Source organism: Schistocerca gregaria, chromosome 6, assembly GCF_023897955.1.
Source record: "Schistocerca gregaria isolate iqSchGreg1 chromosome 6, iqSchGreg1.2, whole genome shotgun sequence".
Taxonomy (NCBI): Eukaryota; Metazoa; Arthropoda; class Insecta; order Orthoptera; family Acrididae; genus Schistocerca; species Schistocerca gregaria.
In genome coordinates, this window is record NC_064925.1 from 564066218 (window position 1) to 564093767 (window position 27550).

At 43.7% G+C, this 27550-nt stretch overlaps 1 protein-coding gene across 4 annotated transcripts in view; it reads right to left on the reverse strand.

Annotated features, from left to right (window-relative positions):
- Positions 1-13755: 13755 nt before the first annotated feature.
- LOC126279018 (uncharacterized) overlaps positions 13756-27550 on the reverse strand; it is a 174758-nt gene continuing 160963 nt past the window's right edge. For all 4 annotated transcript variants that reach the window (XM_049979409.1, XM_049979410.1, XM_049979408.1 and 1 more), the window contains exon 14: positions 13756-16498. In XM_049979409.1, coding sequence (XP_049835366.1) covers positions 16360-16498 — 139 coding nt within the window. In that variant the 3' untranslated portion in view covers positions 13756-16359. The remainder of the gene's footprint in view (positions 16499-27550) is intronic.

Here is a 27550-nt window from a genome sequence, read left to right on the forward strand (position 1 = left end):
CTTGGAATGCTCATTAGATCTAGTTTTACAAATAAAGATTTACAATGTTGCTTTGGTTTTGCTCCCACCATTGACTGCATGATTCTTTTCTATAATCTAAAAGCTCTAAGTAAATTTGTTTTTTCAGACTCCCAGAAAATTATACTATACCTAATGATTGAAACAAAATATGCATTATACACAGTTTTTCTTACAGCTAAATCAGCAATACTATACAAGATATTCATAATATATACAAGGCTATTCAGTCGACCCAGTATGTTGTCCACATAGTGACTCAATAACAGGGTTTTATTGACTAACACACCAAGGAATTTGACACAGTCTGCAGTCTCTAATTTTTTGTCCATATACCTTATTTCACTTATAGACTGTGCAGATTGTTTTGTGGTGAAATGAACAATTCCTGTTTTTGTAAAATGTAATGTCAAGTTATTGTTTTTGACCCATGCCACCATTCCCCCAAATGGTTGTTCAATATGACGAATTAAGTCTACCTCATTTTTACAACAGACTACAGCTGTTGAATCATCTGCATAGACGATAGTATCAGACTGGACCTGACATGGCATATCATTAATACACTCCTGGAAATGGAAAAAAGAACACATTGACACCGGTGTTTCAGACCCACCATACTTGCTCCGGACACTGCGAGAGGGCTGTACAAGCAATGATCACACGCACGGCACAGCGGACACACCAGGAACCGCGGTGTTGGCCATCGAATGGCGCTATCTACGCAGCATTTGTGGACCGCCGCCGTCAGTGTCAGCCAGTTTGCCGTGGCATACGGAGCTCCATCGCAGTCTTTAACACTGGTACCATGCCGCGACAGCATGGACGTGAACTGTATGTGCAGTTGATGGACTTTGAGCGAGGGCGTATAGTGGGCATGCGGGAGGCCGGGTGGACGTACCGCCGAATTGCTCAACACGTGGGGCGTGAGGTCTCCACAGTACATCGATGTTGTCGCCAGTGGTCGGCGGAAGGTGCACGTGCCCGTCGGCCTGGGACCGGACCGCAGCGACACACGGATGCACGCCAAGACCGTAGGATCCTACGCAGTGCCGTAGGGGACCGCACCGCCACTTCCCAGCAAATTAGGCACACTGTTGCTCCTGGGGTATCGGTGAGGACCATTCGCAACCATCTCCATGAAGCTGGGCTACGGTCCCGCACACCGTTAGGCCGTCTTCCGCTCACGCCCCAACATTGTGCAGCCCGCCTCCAGTGGTATCGCGACAGGCGTGAATGGAGGGACGAATGGAGACGTGTCGTCTTCAGCGATGAGAGTCGCTTCTGCCTTGGTGCCAATGATGGTCGTATGCGTGTTTGGCGCCGTGCAGGTGAGTGCCACAATCAGGACTGCATACGACCGAGGCACACAGGGCCAACACCCGGCATCATGGTGTGGGGAGCGATCTCCTACACTGGCCGTACACCTCTGGTGATCGTCGAGGGGACACTGAATAGTGCAAGGTACATCCAAACCGTCATTGAACCCATCGTTCTGCCATTCCTAGACCGGCAAGGGAACTTGCTGTTCCAACAGGACAATGCACGCCCGCATGTATCCCGTGCCACCCAACGTGCTCTAGAAGGTGTAAGTCAACTATCCTGGCCAGCAAGATCTCCGGATCTGTCCCCCATTGAGCATGTTTGGGACTGGATGAAGCGTCGTCTCACGCGGTCTGCACGTCCAGCACGAACGCTGATCCAACTGAGGCGCCAGGTGGAAATGGCATGGCAAGCCGTTCCACAGGACAACATCCAGCATCTCTATGATTGTCTCCATGGGAGAATAGCAGCCTGCATTGCTGCGAAAGGTGGATATACACTGTACTAGTGCCGACATTGTGCATGCTCTGTTGCCTGTGTCTATGTGCCTGTGGTTCTGTCAGTGTGATCATGTGATGTATCTGACCCCAGGAATGTGTCAATAAAGTTTCCCCTTCCTGGGACAATGAATTCATGGTGTTCTTATTTCAATTTCTAGGAGTGTATAATAGAGGAAAAGTAGTGGCCCCAATATTGAACCTTGTGGAACACATAATTGAGTGTGTTTCCAGCCAGAGAGAAATTTCTTGCTGTTGATGTTAATAAGTACTCTTTGTTTTCTGTTTGCCAAGTATGATGACATCCAGCTAAGAGATTTGCTTGAAAACCATAGCATGCCAATTTTTGGATAAGCAGGTCACGATTTACTGTGTTGAAGGCTTTGGACAGGTCACAAAAGATGCCTGACACACACATTCTATCATCAAGACATATTCTGATTTTTGTGACTAATTCATTTATTGCAAGGATTGTGCTGTGGCCTTTCCTGAAACCATATTGATTGCCTAAGATAATGCTGTTAGATGAATTGTGATTTTCGATCTGATCACATGCAGCTCTTTCAAATATTTTTGAGAAAATTGGTAACAGTGAGATTGGCCTATATTTGTCCAATTCATCTTGTTTGCTTTTTTATGTATGGGCCAAACTTCTGGATATTTTAATCAATCTGGGAAACATCCCTCATCAAAAGATTGGTTGATTATCAAAGAGAGTGGATATGCAACACTGTGACGGCCTATTTTTATTATTTCAGTGGGGACCTCATCCCACCCCGCAAATTTTGAATTTTTTAGGGACATTATGATTTTGATGACATCTGAGATGGAAACATGAGAAAATTTAAAACATGGGCAATTACTGTCTGTCATATTGGGCTTTGTTTTTGGTGGTGAACAGTCACCAAATATGTTACTGTTTATGAAAAAGTCATTGAATGATTCACAAATGGCACTGGGTTCTATAACAGCTCTACCGTTTATCACTATTTTAGAAGGGCATTTTCTCTCTGCCTCACTGCCAACTTCGCTTCTTATAACAGACCAAACAGCTTTTGATCTGTTTTTTGCATTTGAAATGAAGTTATTATTTGCAGTACCTTTTGCTAGTTTAACTATTCTGTCGAATGTTTTTTTGTGTGTGCTTACATACTTAAGAAATTGAGGGCTTCGATTTACTTTTGCGTCCATATGCAGTTTCCTCTTAGTAGCACTAGACACTCTTAATTCCTTTTGTTACCCAGGATCTACGTTTTTGGGCCCTGGTCCTCACTGTTACAAAAGGGACGCATGCATTGAATATACCCAGGAATTCAGTTAAACAGTTATTGTAATTGTACAACTGTTAGTGTAGCGATCTGGCAATAAAAATTCTATCAAATCATTTTCTTGGATACACTGAGAAGATAATGTACAACCTTTCTTACCTGTTATTCCAGTTAGTCATTTATTTTCACTCTGGTAATCTGAATCTAAGGATTTTGCTAATAATTTTAACAGTGCTGATCATTTGCAGTCCCACCAACCACACAAACAAACAGCGATTGGCATTCATCTGTTTGAGTTTATTCAGCTCAACTCGTATAGCCCCATCCCCTTTTGTCTGTGGGAAAGGTTTTTATTTCTGGATGTGATGGGGATCCCCTGGGCAGAGACATCACATTCAAAAATCAACTTATGATTCATTCAGAAATCAACTTAGAATGTGTTCAAAAATATTAAAAAACCAACTGGGATGGTTTTCCAAATCATGAACAATTGATAGACCAATGTATGCTGGATGTTAAGTGCTTCGTGAAAGAAAGCTGTTTTTTTCTTTTTTTCTTTTTTTTTTTTTTTTTTCTCTCAAGAATATGAATTTGGCACCCTCTGAAATTTCCGCGTGGGGAAAAACCACAGGAAAGGCTTTAGACCTTTAGCTGTATGCTATATTAATGACATTTGTAATATAACCTTTCAGTGCAATGAAATATTTCAGTTTCAACAAAAGTATTAACTCTTTTTTATAGTCATTTAGTCACCACTCTATACAAGTACAGATACTGTAGTTATGCTTTTCTTTATATTTCTACATATGTTTTGAAAAGTTTTCTGCGTTTTCTTTTGTTATGATACAGAAGAGCCTTTTTCTTCCCCTTTACATATTGGAGACATGGAAGTTAGAATCCAACAATGGAAAATCCAGGATAAAATGTAGCAATATTATGTAAAGGATAGTTGCTGAGTCACATAGAGGCACAAAAAAACTACTTTTGGATAGTAAACTTTCAGCCAACAATGCCTTTGTCAAATGTATACAACATACACACATGCACACACTCATACAAATGCAACTAATACACCCATCACCACAGCCCGAGACAGTGGTGTGTGCGTGTGTGTGTGTGTGTGTGTGTGTGTGTGTGTGTGTGTGTGTGTGTATACAGGGTGGTCCATTGATCGTGACCAGGCCAAATATCTCACGAAATAAGCGTCAAACGAAAAAACTACAACGAATGAAACTTGTCTAGCTTGAAGAGGGAAACCAGATGGTGCTACGGTTGGCCCGCTAGATGGTGCTGCCATAGGTCAAACGGACATCAGCTGCATTTTTTAAAATAGGAACCCGCATTTTTATTACATATTCATGTAGTACATAAAGAAATATGAGTGTTTTAGTTGGACCACTTTTTTTATCTTTGTGATAGATGGTGCTGTAATAATCACAAACATATGGCTCACAGTTTTAGATGAACAGTTAGTAACAGGTAGGTTTTTTAGATTAAAATACAGAATGTAGGTATGTTTGAACATTTTATTTTGCTTGTTCCAATGTGATACATGTACCTTTGTGAACTTATCATTTCTGAGAACGCATGTTGTTACAGCATGATTACCTGTAAAGAACACATTAATGCAATAAATGCTCAAAATGATGTCCGTCAACCTCGATGCAATTGGCAATATGTGTAACATCATTCCTCTCAACAGTGAGTAGTTCGCCTTCCATAATGTTCCCACATGCATTGCCAATGCACTGACACATGTTGTCAGGCTTTGTTAATGGATTACAATAGCTAATATCCTTAAACTTTCTCCACAGAAAGACATCTGGGGTTGTCAGATCCAGTGAACGTGTGGGCCATGGTATGGTGCTTTGACGACCAATCCACCTGTCATGAAACATGCTCTTCAATACCGCCTCAGCCACACGAGAGCTATGTGCTGTACATCCATCATGTTGGAAGTACATCACCATTCTGTCATGCAGTGAAACATCTTGTAGTAACATCGGTAGAATATTATGTAGGAAACCAGCATACATTGCACCATTTAGATTGTCATCGATAAAATAGTGGCCAATTACCCTTCCTCCCGTAATGCCGCACCATACATTAACCCGCCAATGTCGCTGATGTTCCACTTGTCGCAGCCGTCGTGGATTTTCCGTTGCCCAGTAGTGCACATTATGCTGGTTTACGTTACCGCTTTGTCGCTAAATAGAACATATGAAAAAATCTGTCATCATCCCGTAATTTCTCTTGTGCCCAGTGGCAGAACTGTACACGATGTTCAAAGTCATCTCCATGCAATTCCTGGCACATAGAAATATGGAAGGGTCCAATTGATGTTGATGTAGCATTCTCAACACCAACGTTTTTGAGATTCCCAATTGTCGCAAAATTTGTCTGCTACTGATGTGCAGATTAGCTGTGACAGCAACTAAAACACCTACTTGGGCAGCATCATTTGTTGCAGGTCATGGTTGACGTTTCTCATGTGGCTGAACACTTCCTGTTTCCTTCAATAACGTAATTATCCGGCAAATGGTCCAGACACTTGGATGATGTCGTCCAAGATACATAGCACACACCCATTGGGCATTTTGATCACAATAGCCAACACGATATTGACCTTTTCCACAATTGGTAAATGGTCCATTTTAACGCGGGTAATGTATCACAAAGCAAATACTGTCCGCACTGGCGGAATGTAACGGGATACCAAGTACATATATGTTTGTGACTATTACAGCACCATCTACCACAAAGCAAAAAAAGTGGTCCAACTAAAACATTCACATTTCTTTACATACTACACGAATATATAATAAAAAATGGGGGTTCCTATTTAAAAAACTGCAGTCGATATCCGTTTGATCTATGGCAGTGCCAGCTAGTGGGCCAACCATAGCGCCATCTGGTTTCCCCCTTCAAGCTAGACAAGTTTTGTTCTTTGTAGTTTTTTCATTTGATTCTTATTTCGTGAGATATTTGGCCCAGTCACTATCAATGGACCACCCTGTAAAAACAAAGATGATGTGACTTACCAAACAAAACCACTGGCAGGTCAATAGACACACAAACAAACACAAACATACACACAAAATTCAAGCTTTTGCAACAAACCGTTGCTTCATCAGGAAAGAGGGAAGGAGAGGGAAAGACGAAAGGATGTGGATTTTAAGGGAGAGTGTAAGGAGTCATTCCAATCCTGGGAGCGGAAAGACTTACCTAAGGGGGAAAAAAGGACAGGTATACACTCGCACACACACACACACACACACACACACACACACACACACATATATCCATCTGCACATACAAAGACACAAGCAGACATTTGTAAAGGCAAAGAGTTTGGGCAGAGATGTCAGTTGAGGCAGAGGTACAGGGACAAAGATGTTGTTGAAAGACAGGTGAGGTATGAGCGGCGGCAACTTGAAATTAGCGGAGGTCGAGGCCTGGAAGATAACGAGAAGAGAGGATATACTGAAGGGCAAGTTCCCATCTCTGGAGTTCTGACAGGTTGGTGTTAGTGGGAAGTATCCAGATAACCTGGACGGTGTAACACTGTGCCAAGATGTGCTGGCCGTGCACCAAGGAATGTTTAGCCACAGGGTGATCCTCATTACCAACAAACACTGTCTGCCTGTGTCCATTCATGCGAATGGACAGTTTGTTGCTGGTCATTCCCACATAGAAAGCTTCACAGTGTAGGCAGGTCAGTTGGTAAATCACTTGGGTGCTTTCACATGTGGCTCTGCCTGTGATTGTGTACACCTTCTGGGTTACAGGACAGGAGTAGGTGGTGGTGGGAGGGTGCATGGGACAGGTTTTACACCGGGGGCAGTTACAAGGGTAGGAGCCAGAGGGTAGGGAAGGTGGTTTGGGGATTTCATAGGGATGAACCAAGAGGTTATGAAGAATAGGTGGACAGCGGAAAGACACTCTTGGTGGATTGGGGAGGATTTAATGAAGAATGGATCTCATGTCAGGGCAGGATTTGAGGAAGCCGTATCCCTGCTGGAGAGCCACATTCAGAGTCTGATCCAGTCCCGGAAAGTATCCTGTCACAAATGGGGCACTTTTGGGGTTCTTCTGTGACAGTTCCTGGGTTTGAAGGGATGAGGAAGTGGCTCTGGTTATTTGCTTCTGTACCAGATCGGGAGGGTAGTTGCGGGATGTGAATGCTGTTTTCAGGTTGTTGTTGTAATGGTTCAGGGATTCAGGACTGGAGCAGATTCGTTTGCCATGAAGACCTAGGCTGTAGGGAAGGGACCGTTTGATGTGGAATGGGTGCCAGCTGTCATAATGTAGGTACTGTGGCTTGTTGGTAGGTTTGATGTGGACGGGTGTGTGAAGCTGACCATTGGACAGATGGAGGTCGACGTCAAGGAAAGTGGCATGGGATTTGGAGTAAGACCAGGCGAATCTGATGGAACCAAAGGAGTTGAGGTTGGAGAGGAAATTCTGGAGTTGTTCTTCACTGTGAGTCCAGATCATGAAGATGTCATCAATAAATCTGTACCAAACTTTGGGTTGGCAGGCTTGGGTAACCAAGAAGGCTTCCTCTAAGCGACCCATGAATAGGATGGCATACAAGGTGGCCATGCTGGCACCCATGGTTGTTCCCTTTAATTGTTGGTATGTCTGGGATTCAAAAGTGAAGAAGTTGTGGGTCTGGATGAAGCTGGCTAATGTGATGAGGAAAGAGGTTTTAGGTAGGGTGGCAGGTGATTGGCGTGAAAGGAAGTGCTCCATTGCAGCGAGGCCCTGGACGTGCGGGATATTTGTGTATAGGGAAGTGGCATCAATGGTTACAAGGATGGTTTCCGGGGGTAACAGACTGGGTAAGGATTCCAGGCATTCGAGAAAGTGGTTGGTGTCTTTGTTGAATGATGGGAGACTGCATGTAATGGCTTGAAGGTGGAGATCTACGTAGGCAGAGATACATTCTGTGGGGGCTTGGTAACCAGCTACAATGGAGCTGCCAGGATGTTTGGGTTTGTGAATTTTAGGAAGTAGGTAGAAGGTAGGAGTGCGAAGTGTCGGTGGGGTCAGGAGTTTGATGGAGTCAGGTGAAAGGTTTGGTAGGGGCCCTAAGGTTCTGAGGATTCCTTGAAGCTCCGCCTGGACATCAGGAATGGGATTACCTTGGCAAACTTTGTATGTAGAGTTGTCTGAAAGCTGACGCAGTCCCTCAGCCACATACTCCCGACAATCAAGTACCACGGTGGTGGATCCCTTGTCAGCCAGAAGAATGATGATGGATCGGTCAGCCTTGAGATCATGGATAGCCTGGGCTTCGACTGTGATGATGTTGGGAGTAGGATTAAGGATTTTCAAGAAAGACTGAGAGGCAAGGCTGGAAGTGAGAAATTCCTGGAAGGTTTGGAGAGGGTGATTTTGAGAAAGAGGAGGTGGGTCCCGCTGTGATGGAGGACGGAACTGTTCCAGGCAGGGTTCAATTTGGATAGTGTCTTGGGGAGTTGGATCATTAGGAGTGGGATCAGGATTATTTTTCTTCGTGGCAAAGTGATATTTCCAGCAGAGACTACGAGTGTAGGACAGTAAATCTTTGACAAGGGCAGTTTGCTTGTACCTGGGAGTGGGGCTGAAGGTGAGGCCTTTGGATAGGACAGAGGTTTCGGATTGGGAGAGAGATTTGGAGGAAAGGTTAACTACTGGGTTGGGGTGTTGTGGTTCCAGATTGTGTTGACTAGAATTTTGAGGTGTTGGGGGGAGTGGAGCTGAAAGTGGGAGATTGAGTAGACGGGAGAGACTGGGTCTGTGTGCAATGAGAGGCAGTTGAGGTTTGCTGGATAGGTTGTGGAGGGTGAGTGAGTTGCCTTTCCGGAGGATGGAAACCAGGAGATTGGATAGTTTTTTGAGGTGGAGGGTGGCATGCTGTTCTAATTTGCGGTTGGCCTGTAGGAGGATGCTATGAACAGCCAGTGTGGATGTGGGAGAGGAAAGATTGAGAACTTTGATTTGGGATAGGAGTTGACGGGTGTGTTCATTGGCCGAGTCGATGTACAGGTGAAGGATTAGGCGGGTGAGGGCTATGGATTGTGCAGTTTGGAACTGGTATAAGGACTTATGGAAAGGAGGATTGCAGCCAGAGATGGGAACTTTAAGTGTGAGGCCTTTGGGGGTAATGCCAAATGTCAGACAGGCCTGAGTAAATAAAATATGGGAGCGTAATCTGGCTAGGGTGAATGCATGTGTGCGGAGGGAATGTAAATAAAATTTAATGGGGTCATTGTAGGGATGTTGTGAGGTTGACACAGTATTAGAAGGTGGAAAGGGTAACACGAGGTTAAAGTAAATATATATATATATACATGCAGTCTCCCATCCTTCATCAAAGACACCAACCACTTTCTCGAACGCCTGGAATCCGTACCCAGTCTGTTACCCCCGGAAACCATCCTTGTAAGCATTGATGCCACTTCCCTATACACGAATATCCCGCACGTCCAGGGCCTCGCTGCAATGGAGCACTTCCTTTCACGCCGATCACCTGCCACCCTACCTAAAACCTCTTTCCTCGTCACCTTAGCCAGCTTCATCCTGACCCACAACTTCTTCACTTTTGAAGGCCAGACATACCAACAATTAAAGGTGACAGCCATGGGTACCAGGATGGCCCCCTCGTATGCCAACCTATTTATGAGTTGCTTAGAGGAAGCCTTCTTGGTTACCCAAGCCTGCCAACCCAAAGTTTGGTACAGATTTATTGATGACATCTTCATGATCTGGACTCACAGTGAAGAACAACTCCAGAATTTCCTCTCCAACCTCAACTCCTTTGGTTCCATCAGATTCACCTGGTCCTACTCCAAATCCCATGCCACTTTCCTAGATGTTGACCTCCATCTGTCCAATGGCCAGCTGCACACATCCGTCCACATCAAACCCACCAACAAGCAACAGTACCTCCATTATGACAGCTGCCACCCATTCCATATCAAACGGTCCCTTCCCTACAGCCTAGGCCTTCGTGGCAAACGAATCTGCTCCAGTCCTGAATCCCTCGACCATTACACCAACAACCTGAAAACAGCTTTAGCATCCTGCAACTACCCTCCCGACCTGGTACAGAAGCAGATAACCAGAGCCACTTCCTCATCCCCTCAAACCCAGAACCTCTCACAGAAGAACCCCAAAAGTGCCCCACTTGTGACAGAATACTTCCCGGGACTGGATCAGACCTTGAATGTGGCTCTCCAGCAGGGATACGACTTCCTAAAATCCTGCCCCGAAATGAGATCCATCCTTCACGAAATCCTCCCCACTCCACCAAGAGTGTCTTTCCGCCGTCCACCTAACCTTCGTAACCTCTTGGTTCATCCCTATGAAATCCCCAAACCACCTTCCTTACCCTCAGGCTCCTACCCTTGCAACCGCCCCGGTGTAAAACCTGTCATATGCACCCTCCCACCACCACCTACTCCAGTCCTGTAACCCGGGAGGTGTACAAGATCAAAGGGAGAGCCACGTGTGAAAGCACCCACGTGATTTACCAACTGACCTGCCTGCACTGTGACACTTTCTATGTGGGAATGACCAGCAACAAACTGTCCATTCGCATGAATGGACACAGGCAGACAGTGTTTGTTGGTAATGAGGATCACCCTGTGGCTAAACATGCCTTGGTGCACGGCCAGCACATCTTGGCACAGTGTTACACCGTCCGAGTTATCTGGATACTTCCCACCAACACCAACCTATCCGAACTCCGGAGATGGGAACTCGCCCTTCAGTATATCCTCTCTTCTCGATATCCGCCAGGCCTCAACCTCCGCTAATTTCAAGTTGCCGCCGCTCGTACCTCACCTGTCTTTCAACAACTTCTTTGCCTCTGTACTTCCGCCTCGACTGACTACTCTGCCCTTACTCTTTGCCTTTAAATATGTCTGCTTGTGTCTGTGTATGTGCGGATGGATGTGTGTGTGTGTGTGTGTGTGTGTTGTGTGTGTGCGAGTGTACACCTGTCCTTTTTTTTCCCCCCTAATCGAAGTCTTTCCGCTCCCAGGATTGGAATGACTCCTTACCCTCTCCCTTAAAACCCACATCCTTTTGTCTTTCCCTCTCCTTCCTGAAGAAGCAACCATCGGTTGCGAAAACTAGTAATTCTGTGTGTGTATTTGTGTGTTTTGTTCATTGTGCCTGTCTGCCGGCGCTTTCCTGCTTGGTAAGTCTTGGAATCTTTGTTTTTAATATATATATATATATATATATATATATATATATATATATATATATATATATATATATATATATATATATATAGGGAGAGACAAAGGTGTGAAAAAAGTTGAAAAAGTATTTGTTTGAGATGAGCTATGTTGATCCTGTGCGGAACTTAGGCTGGTGAACAACAATGGGTGCAAAGGTTAGCTAGTTGTGTTGTCTCCAAAACACGTTAAAGGGTGGGGAAATTCAGGAAAATTTCGAAAAAATGGGCATAAATGTATTTAAAGGACTGGTTATGTACTGGCAGGTTATGAAAATGAGGCTAACAATTGTTTGACAAAGAAATAATAACGTTCAAACCAGTGGGTAGCTGCTAAAAAATGATCGGTTATGTGGGAAAAACGAGAATGGAAATAAAACGAAAGTTGTTGGAAATAGCTGAGATGGTTGTTTAATGGGTGAAAGGAACTGAAGCCGTGAAATAGTTTTCACGAGTTTACACGAAATGTTTGTAAACTTGGAACAGTGGATTTTATAGCAGCGGTAATGTTGAAAGTGTTAAAGCTTTACGTTATGGTTTGGAAGTAAATTACGTATTATTATAATTAGGCAGGATAAAATGTATGGTAGATTACGGAAAAAGGGAAGATGAATACAAAGTGAAACTATTTGTACAAACAAAAAGAGAAAGTAAAATGATAGAAAAGATTTCGAAATGCCACAAAGACAATAACAAACGTAATTGTTGGGTTCAAATTCATGATGTAAATAAAATAGAAAGAAACTTCCACATGGGAAAAATATATTAAAAACAAAGATTCCAAGACTTACCAAACGGGAACGCGCCGGTAGACAGGCACAATAAAATAACACACAAACACAAAATTTCGAGCTTTCGCTACTGGCGGCTGCTTCGTCAGGAAAGAGGGAAGGAAAAGGAATGATGAAATGATGTGGGTTTTAAGGGAGAGGGTAAGGAGTCATTCCAATCCCGGGAGCGGAAAGACCTACCTTAGGGGGAAAAAAGGATAGGTATATACTAGCGCGCGTGCACACACACACACACACACACACACACACACACACACATATCCATCCATACATACACAGACACAAGCAGATATATTTAAAGGCAAAGAGTTTGGGCAGAGATGTCAGTCGAGGCGGAAGTGTGGAGGCAAAGATGATGTTGAATGACAGGTGAGGTATGAGTGGCGGCAACTTGAAATTAGCGGAGATTGAGGCCTGGTGGATAACGAGAAGAGAGGATATATTGAAGGGCAAGTTCCTATCTCCGGAGTTCGGATAGGTTGGTGTTGGTGGAAAGTATCCATATAGCCCGGACGGTGTAACACTGTGCCAAAGGTGCTTTCACACGTGGTTCTGGCTTTGATCGTGTACACCTTCCGAGTTACAGGACTGGAGTAGGTGGTGGTGGGAGGGTGCATAGGACAGGTTTTACACCGGGGGCAGTTACAAAGGTAGGAGCCAGAGGGTAGGGAAGGTGGTTTGGGGATTTCATAGGGATGAACCAAGAGGTTACGAAGGTTAGGTGGACGGCGGAAAGACACTCTTGGTGGAGTGGGGAGGATTTCATGAAGGATGGATGTCATTTCAGGGCAGGATTTTAGGAAGTCGTATCCCTGCTGGAGAGCCACATTCAGAGTCTGATGCAGTCCCGGGAAGTATCCTGTTACAAGTGGGGCACTTTTGGGGTTCTTCTGTGAGACGTTCTGGGTTTAAAGGGATGAGGAAGTGGCTCTGGTTATTTGCTTCTGTACCAGATCGGGAGGGTAGTTGCGGGATGTGAATGCTGTTTTCAGGTTGTTGTTGTGATGGTTCAGGGATTCAGGACTGGAGCAGATTCGTTTGCCACGAAGGCCTAGGCTGTAGGGAAGGGACCGTTTGATATGGGATGGGTGGCAGCTGTCATAGTGGAGGTACTGTTGCTTGTTGGTTGGTTTGATGTGGACGGATGTGTGAAGCTGGCCATTGGACAGATGGAGGTCAACGTCAAGGAAAGTGGCATGGGATTTGGAATAGGACCAGGTGAATCTGATGGAACCAAAGGAGTTGAGGTTGGAGAGGAAATTCTGGTGTTCTTCCTCACTGTGGGTCCAGATAATGAATATTTCATGAATATATCTGTTCCAAACTTCTGTTTGGCAGGCCTGGGTAACCGAGAAGGCTTCCTGTAAGCAACCCATAAATAGGTTGGCGTACGAGGGGGCCATCCTGGTACCCATGGCTGTTCTCTTTAATTGTTGGTGTGTCTCCTGTAAACCCACATCCTTTCGTCTTTCCCTCTTTCATGATGAAGCAACCGTAGTTTGCGAAAGCTTGAATTTTGTGTGTGTGTTTTTGTTCGTGTTTGTTAGTGTCTCTATCGACATACCAACGCTTTCGTTTGGTAAGTTACATCAGCTTTGTTTTTAGATACAGACGAACACCAGAAGTTGAGTTTATAAGGAAAACAAGATTTATTTCTCTTTCTTCCTTGACTTTCACAAAGGAACATGAATTACCAATTACTAGTATTTGAAATGATGATTGTGACATAGTAATTCTTTTTACAGGTTTCTTGAGCATAATGAACTACTAAACATAAAATTCCTTGTTACGTATTTTATTAAATAATTTCATAATAAAGATATACAAAACATCTTTGGTAATGAAGTGCAGTGTACTATGAAAGATTTTGTGATTATAGAAAAGTGCATGAAGATGTAGTGTGTTGATGAAAATTGTAGTTTCTTTACAGTACACAAGACAAATTGTAAATTCACATTACTAACATTTGATAGTAAATCATGCTGTAGAATTCTTGATAATTTTCGAGTTTTCTCTTTGATCACAGTGACAGAAAGATCACTGTAGTAAATACATTCTTTTTGCAATGGCTGATATCAAAATGCAAGAAGTTCCACCTGAAGATAAGGAGATAGGTCATGAAATATTTCTATGTATAAAAACAACTGTAAGTATTACAAACAATAGATATTACAGACAATAAATCAGTGGCAGTCCCATCATGAAATAATAAGTTGCTCTGCAGACAAAGCTACATCAGTGACAACATAGATAAAAGCATGAAAACATGTTTGAAGGAAATGATTTCATACTAGAGGGATAAAACACTGAATGATTACTGGAAAAAATATTTCAAAACGTGGCTACTGTAATATTTTGTCTTGTGAATATACAGGGTGTACATACAGTGCGGGAACACTTTCAATTATTTATTGCACAAGAACCAAACATTGTACAGATATCATACATAAGTCATTTTGAAGAGAAACCCTGAAAGCTTTTGTTTCATGTATACCGCCACGGCATAGTTTGGTAATTTGCCGACAGTCAGTGCTAGTCACAAACATGGCGAGTTCAGGTGCGGAGCGAGTTTTCTGTGTGTTGGAGTTTGACAAAAATAAGTGTGCTACAGCTGTTCAATGGATGTTTAGAACTATGTACAGCAAGAAGCCACCACAAAGGAAGACCATTTACCACTGGCACGACAAATTCATTACGATGGGTTGCTTGTGGCCGGCAGAGAGAAGCCGACGTCCCAGTGTGAGTGAAAAGAATGTGGAGTGTTAACGAGAGCACTGTCACTGGATATTTCTACTTGGACGTGTTGCAGCAATGGCTGATGCCTCAAATGCAGTCGGACTCTCCATTCATCTTTCAGCAGGATGGGGCTCCACCTCATTTTCATCATGAAGTGCATGTGGACCTGAACACGGAGCTACCGCATCGATGGATTGGCCGTGCTACAGAAGGGAACAGCTGTTTTAAGAAATGGCCTCCCTGATCACCAGATTTCATTCCATGTGACTTTTTTCTTTGGGGACACATTAAAGATCTTGTGTATGTACCGCCTGTACCACGTGATGTAGCAGAGCTCTGGGAGAGAACACGGGAAGTGACTGCCACACTCGATGATGCCATGCTGGGACGGGTGTGGCAAGAATTCGATTACTGTATTGACATCTGCTGGGTCACTCATGGTTCGCATATCGAATGTTTGGAAAAAGAAAAACTTTCAGAGTTTCTCTTTGAAATGCAATGTGTATGACATGTGTACAATGTTTAGTTCTTGTGCAACAAATAAATGGAAGTGTTCCCGGACTTTATGTACATCCTGTATATAATTTAGCATACTGAGCCTTGTAATGAACCAGAGTAAGATTTCTTTTATTGATTTGTTCTTACTAAATAGAACGCGTATTACTGACAAGGAACATAATGTACATGACTGGCAATTTTAAATGATCATCTTGTCTTTTGGACATTTTTAGTTGTGTTTCTCCATTACATGATGCTGACAGTGTTTATATGAGAACAGTTGTTATAATTTAGGGTAAATATTAAATTTGTTTATAAGTACAGAAATCTCCAAACCAGTGTCTCCAATGTAAATAAGATGATTTTAGCTATTTCTAATTCAAAAATACATTGTCATATGAATCAGTAGTAGTATGCAGACATGTGTTTTGTGTGTGTGAGTGTGTTTTTTTCCCTATATCTGTTTCATGTGCTACAAATGTTTTTTATCTTATTTATTATAGCTTATCTTAAAAAAAAGTGAATGAATGATAATTTAAGCATCACTGGGTATAATGTATCACAGCCTTAGTCTATCAATGCTATTAAGGTACAAGAAACTTCTTCTGTACAGAAAACATAAAATACAAGAATTTATCTGAAAACACTTAATAATCAAATCACTTTACATTCATGATTCAATATAATATATTGATTTTGCACTTGTTGCTTTCTCACTATCCTTCGTTGTGATAACAGTTAAATAATCTGTAAAGAATTCTAATGACAGGAATGAAGAATATTAACAACTTACACACATAGGAACACAGAACATTGCAAAATTTTCAGGGAACAAATATATTTACAAAAAAAGGTTGAATATTTATTTACAATAAAAAAGTCTGATCTGTCCTTTCTATTCCTGCATGTACAGTAATGCTGTACAGCCTTGTAAAATATTCAGTCAGAAAACAATTGTTCTTACGAAATATTTGCACTACAAATATTCAGTTTCCTCAAGTCCTGTATAAAACACTTTTGAGATATTTTGGATTGTTCGATTTATAAAGTATTAGATTGTCAAGACATTTTTGAAGTTCCCAAACATCTCTCAAGTCTTCTTCAGATCCTTCTTCAAAGCTGAGGTAGGAAGTCCTGGGGAGGAAAAAAAAAATTAAATATCATAAAGTGACAGTAAAAAAGAGACCTGAAAACCTTAATTAGGCACATTTGCCTATTCATTGAAAATAAACTAATGAGCCAACACATAATGATCACTGCCCTCTATATGAGAGCATAGCAGAGACAAATGGGCAATGTCCGTAGCAATGGTACTAGCTGCAAATGGGGAAATCCACTAAGACATAAGTGACTTTGACAGAAGGCAGATTGTTATAGCCTGGCACGTGGAAACAAACATGCCAGAACTGGTGAAGCTGGTAGACTGTTCATGTGCACTATCGTGACCATCTACGGAAAGAGGTTGAACGATGGTGAAACCAAAATTAGCTGCAAGGTGTTGGATGTCCATGGCTGATGGCAGAATGTGGAGGTTGGAAGCTTGTCCACTGTGTGAAGAAGACAATCTGATGAAAGGGAGATAGTGCTGGTACAGGCACAAGTGTTTCAGAGAACACTGTTAAGTGCACACTGTCAAACATAGGTCTCTGCAACAGATGAATCATGTTGTGTTCTCATATGGACTCAACAACATCACTTATGATTGCAGTGGGCAGAGGTCATCAAGACTGGACCATGAATCAGTGGAATTGTGTTGCCTGGTCAGATGAATCACATTTCACTGTGTTACACCTAGTCAATGCTCTTGTATGGATACGACATCCTCAGGTGAACGGCTGCTTGAAATGTGCACCACGTCATGAATGCAGACCAGTGGGGACAGTATTATGCAAATATGCAAATAGCATACATTTACCTGCCCATCTCTGGGATCTAAGGCAGTATTTGAAAGCACTATGACATCTCTGGACTACATAAACATTATTGCAGACCACCTGCATCCCTTCATGCTTGATGCCTGTTCTGTCACTGCTGGTACTGCTCTGCAGGATAACTGTCAGTTCTCAAAGCTAGAATCATGTGGCAGTTATTTGAGGAGTGTGATAGTGAACTTATATTGATGTCTCAGTCAACAAATTTGCCTGATATATACCAGATGAAACCCATCTCTGATACCACTGGGCACCAGCTTTACACCCACAGACCAACATGTAATTAGTTTTATGTAGTTGTTCCACTTTAAACATCTCTGCATCCATATTCCTAGATATTTTAGGGCGGTGACTGTTCCTTGTGACTGTCCTGAAATCATATAATCATATAATAATGGGTATTTCTGCATATTTATGCACAATATATTATATCTGTTTTTGCTGAGGGCCAACTGGCAATCACTGCATGAAGTTTGCATTTTATGTGAATTGCCTGATGTATGGTGCAACATATCTCTAGAAACCTATCAATGGCTTGATGAGCCCATGCTACATGGGACTGCTGCTATATTACATTTCAACAGCATTTTAACAGAACATAAACCACACCAAGATACGGAATGCCTCTCTTGCAGTGTCTTCCACTGGCGTAGGCTGTCCATCTCCAAAGTTTTTCCAAACTTACTAAATGATTTTGTAATGAAACTTGCAGCTCTTTTCAATTTCCTGTATCAATCCTCTCTTGTAAAGATCTGAGACTGATGAGCAACATTCAAGTATTTGTCAAATGAGAGTTTTGCAAGCTACCTCCTTTGTGGGTGGACTATACTTCTGAATCTCAGTCTGGCAACTGCCTTCCATGTCATTAATTTTATGTTGTCATTCCAGTCTGAACTCTTATGCATGCTCCTAGATATTTTATGGATGTGATTGATCCCAGTGACTGTTCTACAGTCATATAATAAAGGGTCTTTATTACATTTGTTTTTGCTGAGGGCTAACTGGCACTCCCTGCACGAAGTGTTGCTCCTTGGTCTTCATTTCAATTTTCTAGTAGTGCGAATTCTTATCCCTATTCAATAGCATCATTCACAAAAAGCTCCACGGTAGTTCCAACATTATCCAGTAAGTCATTTATATATGTTGTGAAAAGTAATGGTCCCATAACACTTCCTTGAAGTACACGCAAAATTACTTGTATGTCTGGAGATTTTTCTCCATTAAGAATAACAAGCTGTGTTCAGTATGCTAGAAACACTTCAGTCCAACCACACAGCAGGTCTGATATTCTGTATGTTCCTGTTTTGTTTATTAGCCAGCAATGTGGAACTGTATTGAACATCTTCCAGAAGCCAAGGAACACAGCAAAAACCTGGGCACCAGTACATATTGCTTTCTGGGCCTCGATGATATACAGATTGAGCTGGGTTTCACACGATTGTTGATTTTGGAACCCACATTTATTCCCATAGAGGAGATTTTTGGTCTACTGGAATTTCATAATTTGTGAGAATTAAATAGCTCCAGTTTCCTTTCATCTGCTGAGCTGTTTTCATTGTTTTTTCCTATCCCACGCTCATGTATTTTGATATCTGTCATTTTGATACTCATGTGATGATTTAATTCCCCACTGAAACAGTTCCGATAGAAGGTGTTTAGTATTTCATCTTCTCTCTTTCATCCCCTATTTCAGTGCCTTTTGGACACACAGTGTCTGGACAGTGGCTTTAGTCTGTTTAGCCAGTTAACACAAGAGAAAAAATTCTTAGGATTTTCTGTGAAGCTGGTAGATGGACTTTTACTGTTGAATTAGTTGAATGTAAATAATTAATGGAAAATCTCATATAAAGATGTGAAACAATTACTAACAAAGAGATAGAGGGGCTGGCCAGTACTTACCTCAGCTCAGTACAGCCGATAGAGACACAAAAAACAACCGAAAATTTTAGCTCCTAGCTTTCGGAATAAATGTTCCTTCATCAGGGAGGAGAGAGGGGAAAGAAAGGGAAGAAGGGAAAGTGGATTTAGTTACTCACAACCCAGGTTATGAAGCAACAGGGAAAGGAAAACAGGGAAGGTAGCAAGGATGGAGGCATGGTTGTCAGAGGGAAGCCAAAGATATTCTACTGCAGGTACTGTGCCAGCTTCAAGCCAAAGAGGATGCATACAGAAGTAAAGAGGTGTATAGTATAAAGATGTAGGATGGAAAGATGCATGAATGGCTAAAGAGGAAAGGGAAAGAGGAGAAGACTGAAAAGTAAATGGGAGTGAGGTTGTTTAACGTAGGTTTAGTCCAGGGGGATGGCGGGATGAAAGGATGTGCTGGAGTGCAAGTTCCCATCTCCGCAGTTCAGAGGGACTGGTGTTGGGTGGGAGAAGCCAAATGGCACGTACAGTGTAGCAGGTTCCTAGGTCCCTAGAATTATGCTGGAGGGCATGCTCCGCTACTGGGTATTGGACATCTCCTAGGCGGACAGTTCGTCTGTGTCCGTTCATGCGCTCAGCCAGTTTAGTTGTTGTCATACCGATGTAAAAGGCTGTGCAGTGCAGGCATGTCAGCTGGTAAATGACATGTGTAGTCTCACACGTGGCCCTTCCTTGAATTGTGTATGTCTTCCTAGTAGCGGGGCTGGAGTAGGTGGTTGTGGGGGGATGCATGGGGCAGGTTTTGCAGCGGGGTCGGTTACAGGGGTAGGAACCGCTGGGTAGAGAAGGTAGTCTGGGAATATTGCAGGGTTTAACAAGGATGTTACGGAGGTTAGGGGGACGACGAAAGGCAACTCTGGGTGGTGTGGGGAGAATTTTGTCAAGGGATGATCTCATTTCAGGGGTTGACTTGAGAAAGTCATATCCCTGGCGGAGTAATTTATTGATGTATTCGAGGCCAGGATAATATTGGGTGACAAGGGGGATGCTTCTGTGTGGTCTGAGGCTAGGAATATTGTTGTTGGACGGGGAGGAATGTATTGCTCGGGAGATCTGTTTGTGGACAAGGTCTGCAGGATAGTTGCGGGAGAGGAAAGCACTGGTCAGGTTATTGGTGTAATTGTTGAGGGATTCGTCACTGGAGCAGATACGTTTGCCACGAATACCTAGGCTGTAGGGAAGGGAGCGTTTGATGTGGAATGGATGGCAGCTATCAAAGTGAAGGTACTGTTGTTTGTTGGTGGGTTTGATATGGACAGAGGTGTGGATGTGAGCTTCAACAAGATGAAGGTCAACATCCAGGAAGGTGGCTTTGGTTTTGGAGAAGGACCAGGTGAAATTCAGATTCGAAAAGGAGTTGAGGTTATGGAGAAAATTAAGGAGTGTTTCTTCACCATGAGTCCAGACCACAAAGATGTCATCTATAAACCTATACCAGGCCAGGGGAAGCAGCTCTTGGGTCTTCAGGAAAGCCTCCTCCATGCGGCCCATGAAGAGGTTGGCATAGGATGGAGCCATCCTGGTTCCCATGGCAGTTCCCCTGATTTGTTTGTAGGTCTGGCCTTCAAAAGTGAAGTAATTATGGGTGAGGATGAAGTTGGTAAGTGTGATAAGGAACGAGGTTTTTGGAAGATCTTCGGGTGGGCGTTGGGAGAGGTAGTGCTCAAGGGCAGAGAGACCATGGGTGTGTGGGATGTTTGTGTAAAGGGATGTAGCATCTATGGTGACAAGAAAGGTTTCAGGTGGGAGAGGAGTGGGAATGGATTTGAGGCGTTCTAGGAAGTGGTTTGTGTCCTTGATGTAGGATGGGAGCCTGCAGGTGATAGGTTGGAGGTGTTGGTCTACCAGAGCTGAGATACGTTCTGTTGGGGCTTTGAAGCCTGCTACAATGGGACGGCCAGGATGGTTCTCTTTGTGGATTTTGGGTAATAGGTGGAAGGTAGGGGTACGTGGCTCAGGTGGAGTGAGTAAGTCTATGGAAGCCATTGTGAGGCCTTGTGAGGGACCTTGGATTTTTAGGATTTTCTGCAGCTCAGTCTGAATGGAGGGAATGGGATCCAGGGTAACAGCTTTGTAGGTTGAGGTGTCGGAGAGTTGACGCAGTCCTTCTGCCACATACTCCACACGGTCAAGTACCACAGTTGTGGAGCCTTTATCCGCCGGAAGGATTACAATAGAGCGGTCTGTTTTCAGCTGTTTAATGGCACGGGATTCAGCTGGGGTGATGTTGGGAGTTGTCGGAATGTTCTTCAAGAAGGACTGGGAGGCAACACTGGATGTGAGGAATTCCTGAAACGTCTGCAAGGGATGGTTTTGGGGGAGGGGAGGAGGATCCCTTTGAGAAGGCGGTCGGAACTGTTCTAAACAAGGTTCAACACTGGGTCTAGTATTTGGGGGCTGTGTTTGGGTGGTGAAGTGATATTTCCAGTTGAGGTTCCGGGTGAAAGAGAGGAGATCTATAACCAGGGCAGTGTGGTTGAATTTAGGTGTGGGGCTAAAGGTTAAGCCTTTTGATAGAACAGATGTCTCTTGAGGAGAGAGGGATCTGGATGAGAGGTTTAGAACTGAATTGGAGTTGGTGATATGTGGCATTTGACTGTGGTTATAGTTGAGATTTGGTCTGTGTGGGGTATGTGCTGGGATGGGGAGATTGAGTAGGGTGGCTAGGCTAGGTTTGTTGGCTATGAGGGGGGTTTGTTGACGGTTCCGTTGTGGTTGGTGTTTGTGAGGGATAGGGAGAGGGACCCCACTTCTTAGGTGTTGCACTAGCACTGTGGATAGTTTTTTCAGGTGGTGTGTGGCATGGGACTCAAGTTTGCGGCTGGCTTCTAGGATGATGTTCCTGAGTGTGTTCTCCAAGCAAGGGTTTGAGAGGTGGAGGACTTTGAAGAGAGATAGGAGCTGTTGGGAGTGGTGGTTACATGAAGTAGTGTAGAGGTTCAGGACAAGTTGGGTAAGGGCTAAGGATTGAAGGTTCTGGAAGTCCAGGAGAGATTGGTGGAAGGAGGAATTGCACCCAGAGATGGGAACTTTTAAGGTAAGTCCTTTAGGGGTAATTCCAAAGGTTAAGCAGGAACGGAGGAAAAGTATGTGGGATTGCAGTTTGGCTACGGTAAATGCATGTTTCCGGAATGAATGTAAATAATGTGGTATAGGATTAGGGTACATAGTGGGTAACTGGTGGGTAGGGAAATTAAATAACTAAAGTTAGAATAGTAATCATAAGAAGGAATAAAACACGGAAGGAAGGGCGAGAAAGAAAGAAATTGTGTTGGTAACGTTAAATACCAAAGAAAGACCACCGAATAAGAAAAATACGGAAAAAGTTGACCAGACCAAGCAGGTATGTCCAGATCAGGGGAAAAAGAACACACGCTGCTCAAAAACAGAGATAGCGAGTAGCGAAAAAAAGATCGCGCGTGACGCAAAAAAGATCGCGCGTGACGCAAAAAAGATCGCGCGTGACGCAAAAAAGATCGCGCGTGACGCAAAAAAGATCGCGCGTGAAGCAAAAAGGTTCGCGGGTGGCGTAGAAATGTTCCAAAAAATGTTTCCTGTGGCAGAGAAAGATAGGCAATGGCACGAAAATATCACCAGCAACACGAAATCGACGGAATTGGATGATACTGATAGGTGTGGAAGAGATTGTTGGCAGTGATTGTTGGCTGGAAAACAGCGAATAACGAACGTTAAAACTATGGAATGTTAAATAATGGAATGTTAAATAAATAAATCAATAAATAGAAAAAGAGAAGTGGACTATAAACCGAACAAGACAATAGGAGGCAAATGAAACTAGCACAGTTGGTGACGAAAATAAAACACTGAAGAAGAGAAAGTGTTTAGATGACAGATGTAAGTGATAGCTAACAAAAGGGACAAAACAATGAAGAATGTGGACCATATAGGTGATCTAAATAATTAATGGAAAATCTCATATAAAGATGTGAAACAATTACTAACAAAGAGATAGAGGGGCTGGCCAGTACTTACCTCAGCTCAGTACAGCCGATAGAGACACAAAAAACAACCGAAAATTTTAGCTCCTAGCTTTCGGAATAAATGTTCCTTCATCAGGGAGGAGAGAGGGGAAAGAAAGGGAAGAAGGGAAAGTGGATTTAGTTACTCACAACCCAGGTTATGAAGCAACAGGGAAAGGAAAACAGGGAAGGTAGCAAGGATGGAGGCATGGTTGTCAGAGGGAAGCCAAAGATATTCTACTGCAGGTACTGTGCCAGCTTCAAGCCAAAGAGGATGCATACAGAAGTAAAGAGGTGTATAGTATAAAGATGTAGGATGGAAAGATGCATGAATGGCTAAAGAGGAAAGGGAAAGAGGAGAAGACTGAAAAGTAAATGGGAGTGAGGTTGTTTAACGTAGGTTTAGTCCAGGGGGATGGCGGGATGAAAGGATGTGCTGGAGTGCAAGTTCCCATCTCCGCAGTTCAGAGGGACTGGTGTTGGGTGGGAGAAGCCAAATGGCACGTACAGTGTAGCAGGTTCCTAGGTCCCTAGAATTATGCTGGAGGGCATGCTCCGCTACTGGGTATTGGACATCTCCTAGGCGGACAGTTCGTCTGTGTCCGTTCATGCGCTCAGCCAGTTTAGTTGTTGTCATACCGATGTAAAAGGCTGTGCAGTGCAGGCATGTCAGCTGATAAATGACATGTGTAGTCTCACACGTGGCCCTTCCTTGAATTGTGTATGTCTTCCTAGTAGCGGGGCTGGAGTAGGTGGTTGTGGGGGGATGCATGGGGCAGGTTTTGCAGCGGGGTCGGTTACAGGGGTAGGAACCGCTGGGTAGAGAAGGTAGTCTGGGAATATTGCAGGGTTTAACAAGGATGTTACGGAGGTTAGGGGGACGACGAAAGGCAACTCTGGGTGGTGTGGGGAGAATTTTGTCAAGGGATGATCTCATTTCAGGGGTTGACTTGAGAAAGTCATATCCCTGGCGGAGTAATTTATTGATGTATTCGAGGCCAGGATAATATTGGGTGACAAGGGGGATGCTTCTGTGTGGTCTGAGGCTAGGAATATTGTTGTTGGACGGGGAGGAATGTATTGCTCGGGAGATCTGTTTGTGGACAAGGTCTGCAGGATAGTTGCGGGAGAGGAAAGCACTGGTCAGGTTATTGGTGTAATTGTTGAGGGATTCGTCACTGGAGCAGATACGTTTGCCACGAATACCTAGGCTGTAGGGAAGGGAGCGTTTGATGTGGAATGGATGGCAGCTATCAAAGTGAAGGTACTGTTGTTTGTTGGTGGGTTTGATATGGACAGAGGTGTGGATGTGAGCTTCAACAAGATGAAGGTCAACATCCAGGAAGGTGGCTTTGGTTTTGGAGAAGGACCAGGTGAAATTCAGATTCGAAAAGGAGTTGAGGTTATGGAGAAAATTAAGGAGTGTTTCTTCACCATGAGTCCAGACCACAAAGATGTCATCTATAAACCTATACCAGGCCAGGGGAAGCAGCTCTTGGGTCTTCAGGAAAGCCTCCTCCATGCGGCCCATGAAGAGGTTGGCATAGGATGGAGCCATCCTGGTTCCCATGGCAGTTCCCCTGATTTGTTTGTAGGTCTGGCCTTCAAAAGTGAAGTAATTATGGGTGAGGATGAAGTTGGTAAGTGTGATAAGGAACGAGGTTTTTGGAAGATCTTCGGGTGGGCGTTGGGAGAGGTAGTGCTCAAGGGCAGAGAGACCATGGGTGTGTGGGATGTTTGTGTAAAGGGATGTAGCATCTATGGTGACAAGAAAGGTTTCAGGTGGGAGAGGAGTGGGAATGGATTTGAGGCGTTCTAGGAAGTGGTTTGTGTCCTTGATGTAGGATGGGAGCCTGCAGGTGATAGGTTGGAGGTGTTGGTCTACCAGAGCTGAGATACGTTCTGTTGGGGCTTTGAAGCCTGCTACAATGGGACGGCCAGGATGGTTCTCTTTGTGGATTTTGGGTAATAGGTGGAAGGTAGGGGTACGTGGCTCAGGTGGAGTGAGTAAGTCTATGGAAGCCATTGTGAGGCCTTGTGAGGGACCTTGGATTTTTAGGATTTTCTGCAGCTCAGTCTGAATGGAGGGAATGGGATCCAGGGTAACAGCTTTGTAGGTTGAGGTGTCGGAGAGTTGACGCAGTCCTTCTGCCACATACTCCACACGGTCAAGTACCACAGTTGTGGAGCCTTTATCCGCCGGAAGGATTACAATAGAGCGGTCTGTTTTCAGCTGTTTAATGGCACGGGATTCAGCTGGGGTGATGTTGGGAGTTGTCGGAATGTTCTTCAAGAAGGACTGGGAGGCAACACTGGATGTGAGGAATTCCTGAAACGTCTGCAAGGGATGGTTTTGGGGGAGGGGAGGAGGATCCCTTTGAGAAGGCGGTCGGAACTGTTCTAAACAAGGTTCAACACTGGGTCTAGTATTTGGGGGCTGTGTTTGGGTGGTGAAGTGATATTTCCAGTTGAGGTTCCGGGTGAAAGAGAGGAGATCTTTAACCAGGGCAGGGTGGTTGAATTTAGGTGTGGGGCTAAAGGTTAAGCCTTTTGATAGAACAGATGTCTCTTGAGGAGAGAGGGATCTGGATGAGAGGTTTAGAACTGAATTGGAGTTGGTGATATGTGGCATTTGACTGTGGTTATAGTTGAGATTTGGTCTGTGTGGGGTATGTGCTGGGATGGGGAGATTGAGTAGGGTGGCTAGGCTAGGTTTGTTGGCTATGAGGGGGGTTTGTTGACGGTTCCGTTGTGGTTGGTGTTTGTGAGGGATAGGGAGAGGGACCCCACTTCTTAGGTGTTGCACTAGCACTGTGGATAGTTTTTTCAGGTGGTGTGTGGCATGGGACTCAAGTTTGCGGCTGGCTTCTAGGATGATGTTCCTGAGTGTGTTCTCCAAGCAAGGGTTTGAGAGGTGGAGGACTTTGAAGAGAGATAGGAGCTGTTGGGAGTGGTGGTTACATGAAGTAGTGTAGAGGTTCAGGACAAGTTGGGTAAGGGCTAAGGATTGAAGGTTCTGGAAGTCCAGGAGAGATTGGTGGAAGGAGGAATTGCACCCAGAGATGGGAACTTTTAAGGTAAGTCCTTTAGGGGTAATTCCAAAGGTTAAGCAGGAACGGAGGAAAAGTATGTGGGATTGCAGTTTGGCTACGGTAAATGCATGTTTCCGGAATGAATGTAAATAATGTGGTATAGGATTAGGGTACATAGTGGGTAACTGGTGGGTAGGGAAATTAAATAACTAAAGTTAGAATAGTAATCATAAGAAGGAATAAAACACGGAAGGAAGGGCGAGAAAGAAAGAAATTGTGTTGGTAACGTTAAATACCAAAGAAAGACCACCGAATAAGAAAAATACGGAAAAAGTTGACCAGACCAAGCAGGTATGTCCAGATCAGGGGAAAAAGAACACACGCTGCTCAAAAACAGAGATAGCGAGTAGCGAAAAAAAGATCGCGCGTGACGCAAAAAAGATCGCGCGTGACGCAAAAAAGATCGCGCGTGACGCAAAAAAGATCGCGCGTGACGCAAAAAAGATCGCGCGTGACGCAAAAAGGTTCGCGGGTGGCGTAGAAATGTTCCAAAAAATGTTTCCTGTGGCAGAGAAAGATAGGCAATGGCACGAAAATATCACCAGCAACACGAAATCGACGGAATTGGATGATACTGATAGGTGTGGAAGAGATTGTTGGCAGTGATTGTTGGCTGGAAAACAGCGAATAACGAACGTTAAAACTATGGAATGTTAAATAATGGAATGTTAAATAAATAAATCAATAAATAGAAAAAGAGAAGTGGACTATAAACCGAACAAGACAATAGGAGGCAAATGAAACTAGCACAGTTGGTGACGAAAATAAAACACTGAAGAAGAGAAAGTGTTTAGATGACAGATGTAAGTGATAGCTAACAAAAGGGACAAAACAATGAAGAATGTGGACCATATAGGTGATCTAAATAATTAATGGAAAATCTCATATAAAGATGTGAAACAATTACTAACAAAGAGATAGAGGGGCTGGCCAGTACTTACCTCAGCTCAGTACAGCCGATAGAGACACAAAAAACAACCGAAAATTTTAGCTCCTAGCTTTCGGAATAAATGTTCCTTCATCAGGGAGGAGAGAGGGGAAAGAAAGGGAAGAAGGGAAAGTGGATTTAGTTACTCACAACCCAGGTTATGAAGCAACAGGGAAAGGAAAACAGGGAAGGTAGCAAGGATGGAGGCATGGTTGTCAGAGGGAAGCCAAAGATATTCTACTGCAGGTACTGTGCCAGCTTCAAGCCAAAGAGGATGCATACAGAAGTAAAGAGGTGTATAGTATAAAGATGTAGGATGGAAAGATGCA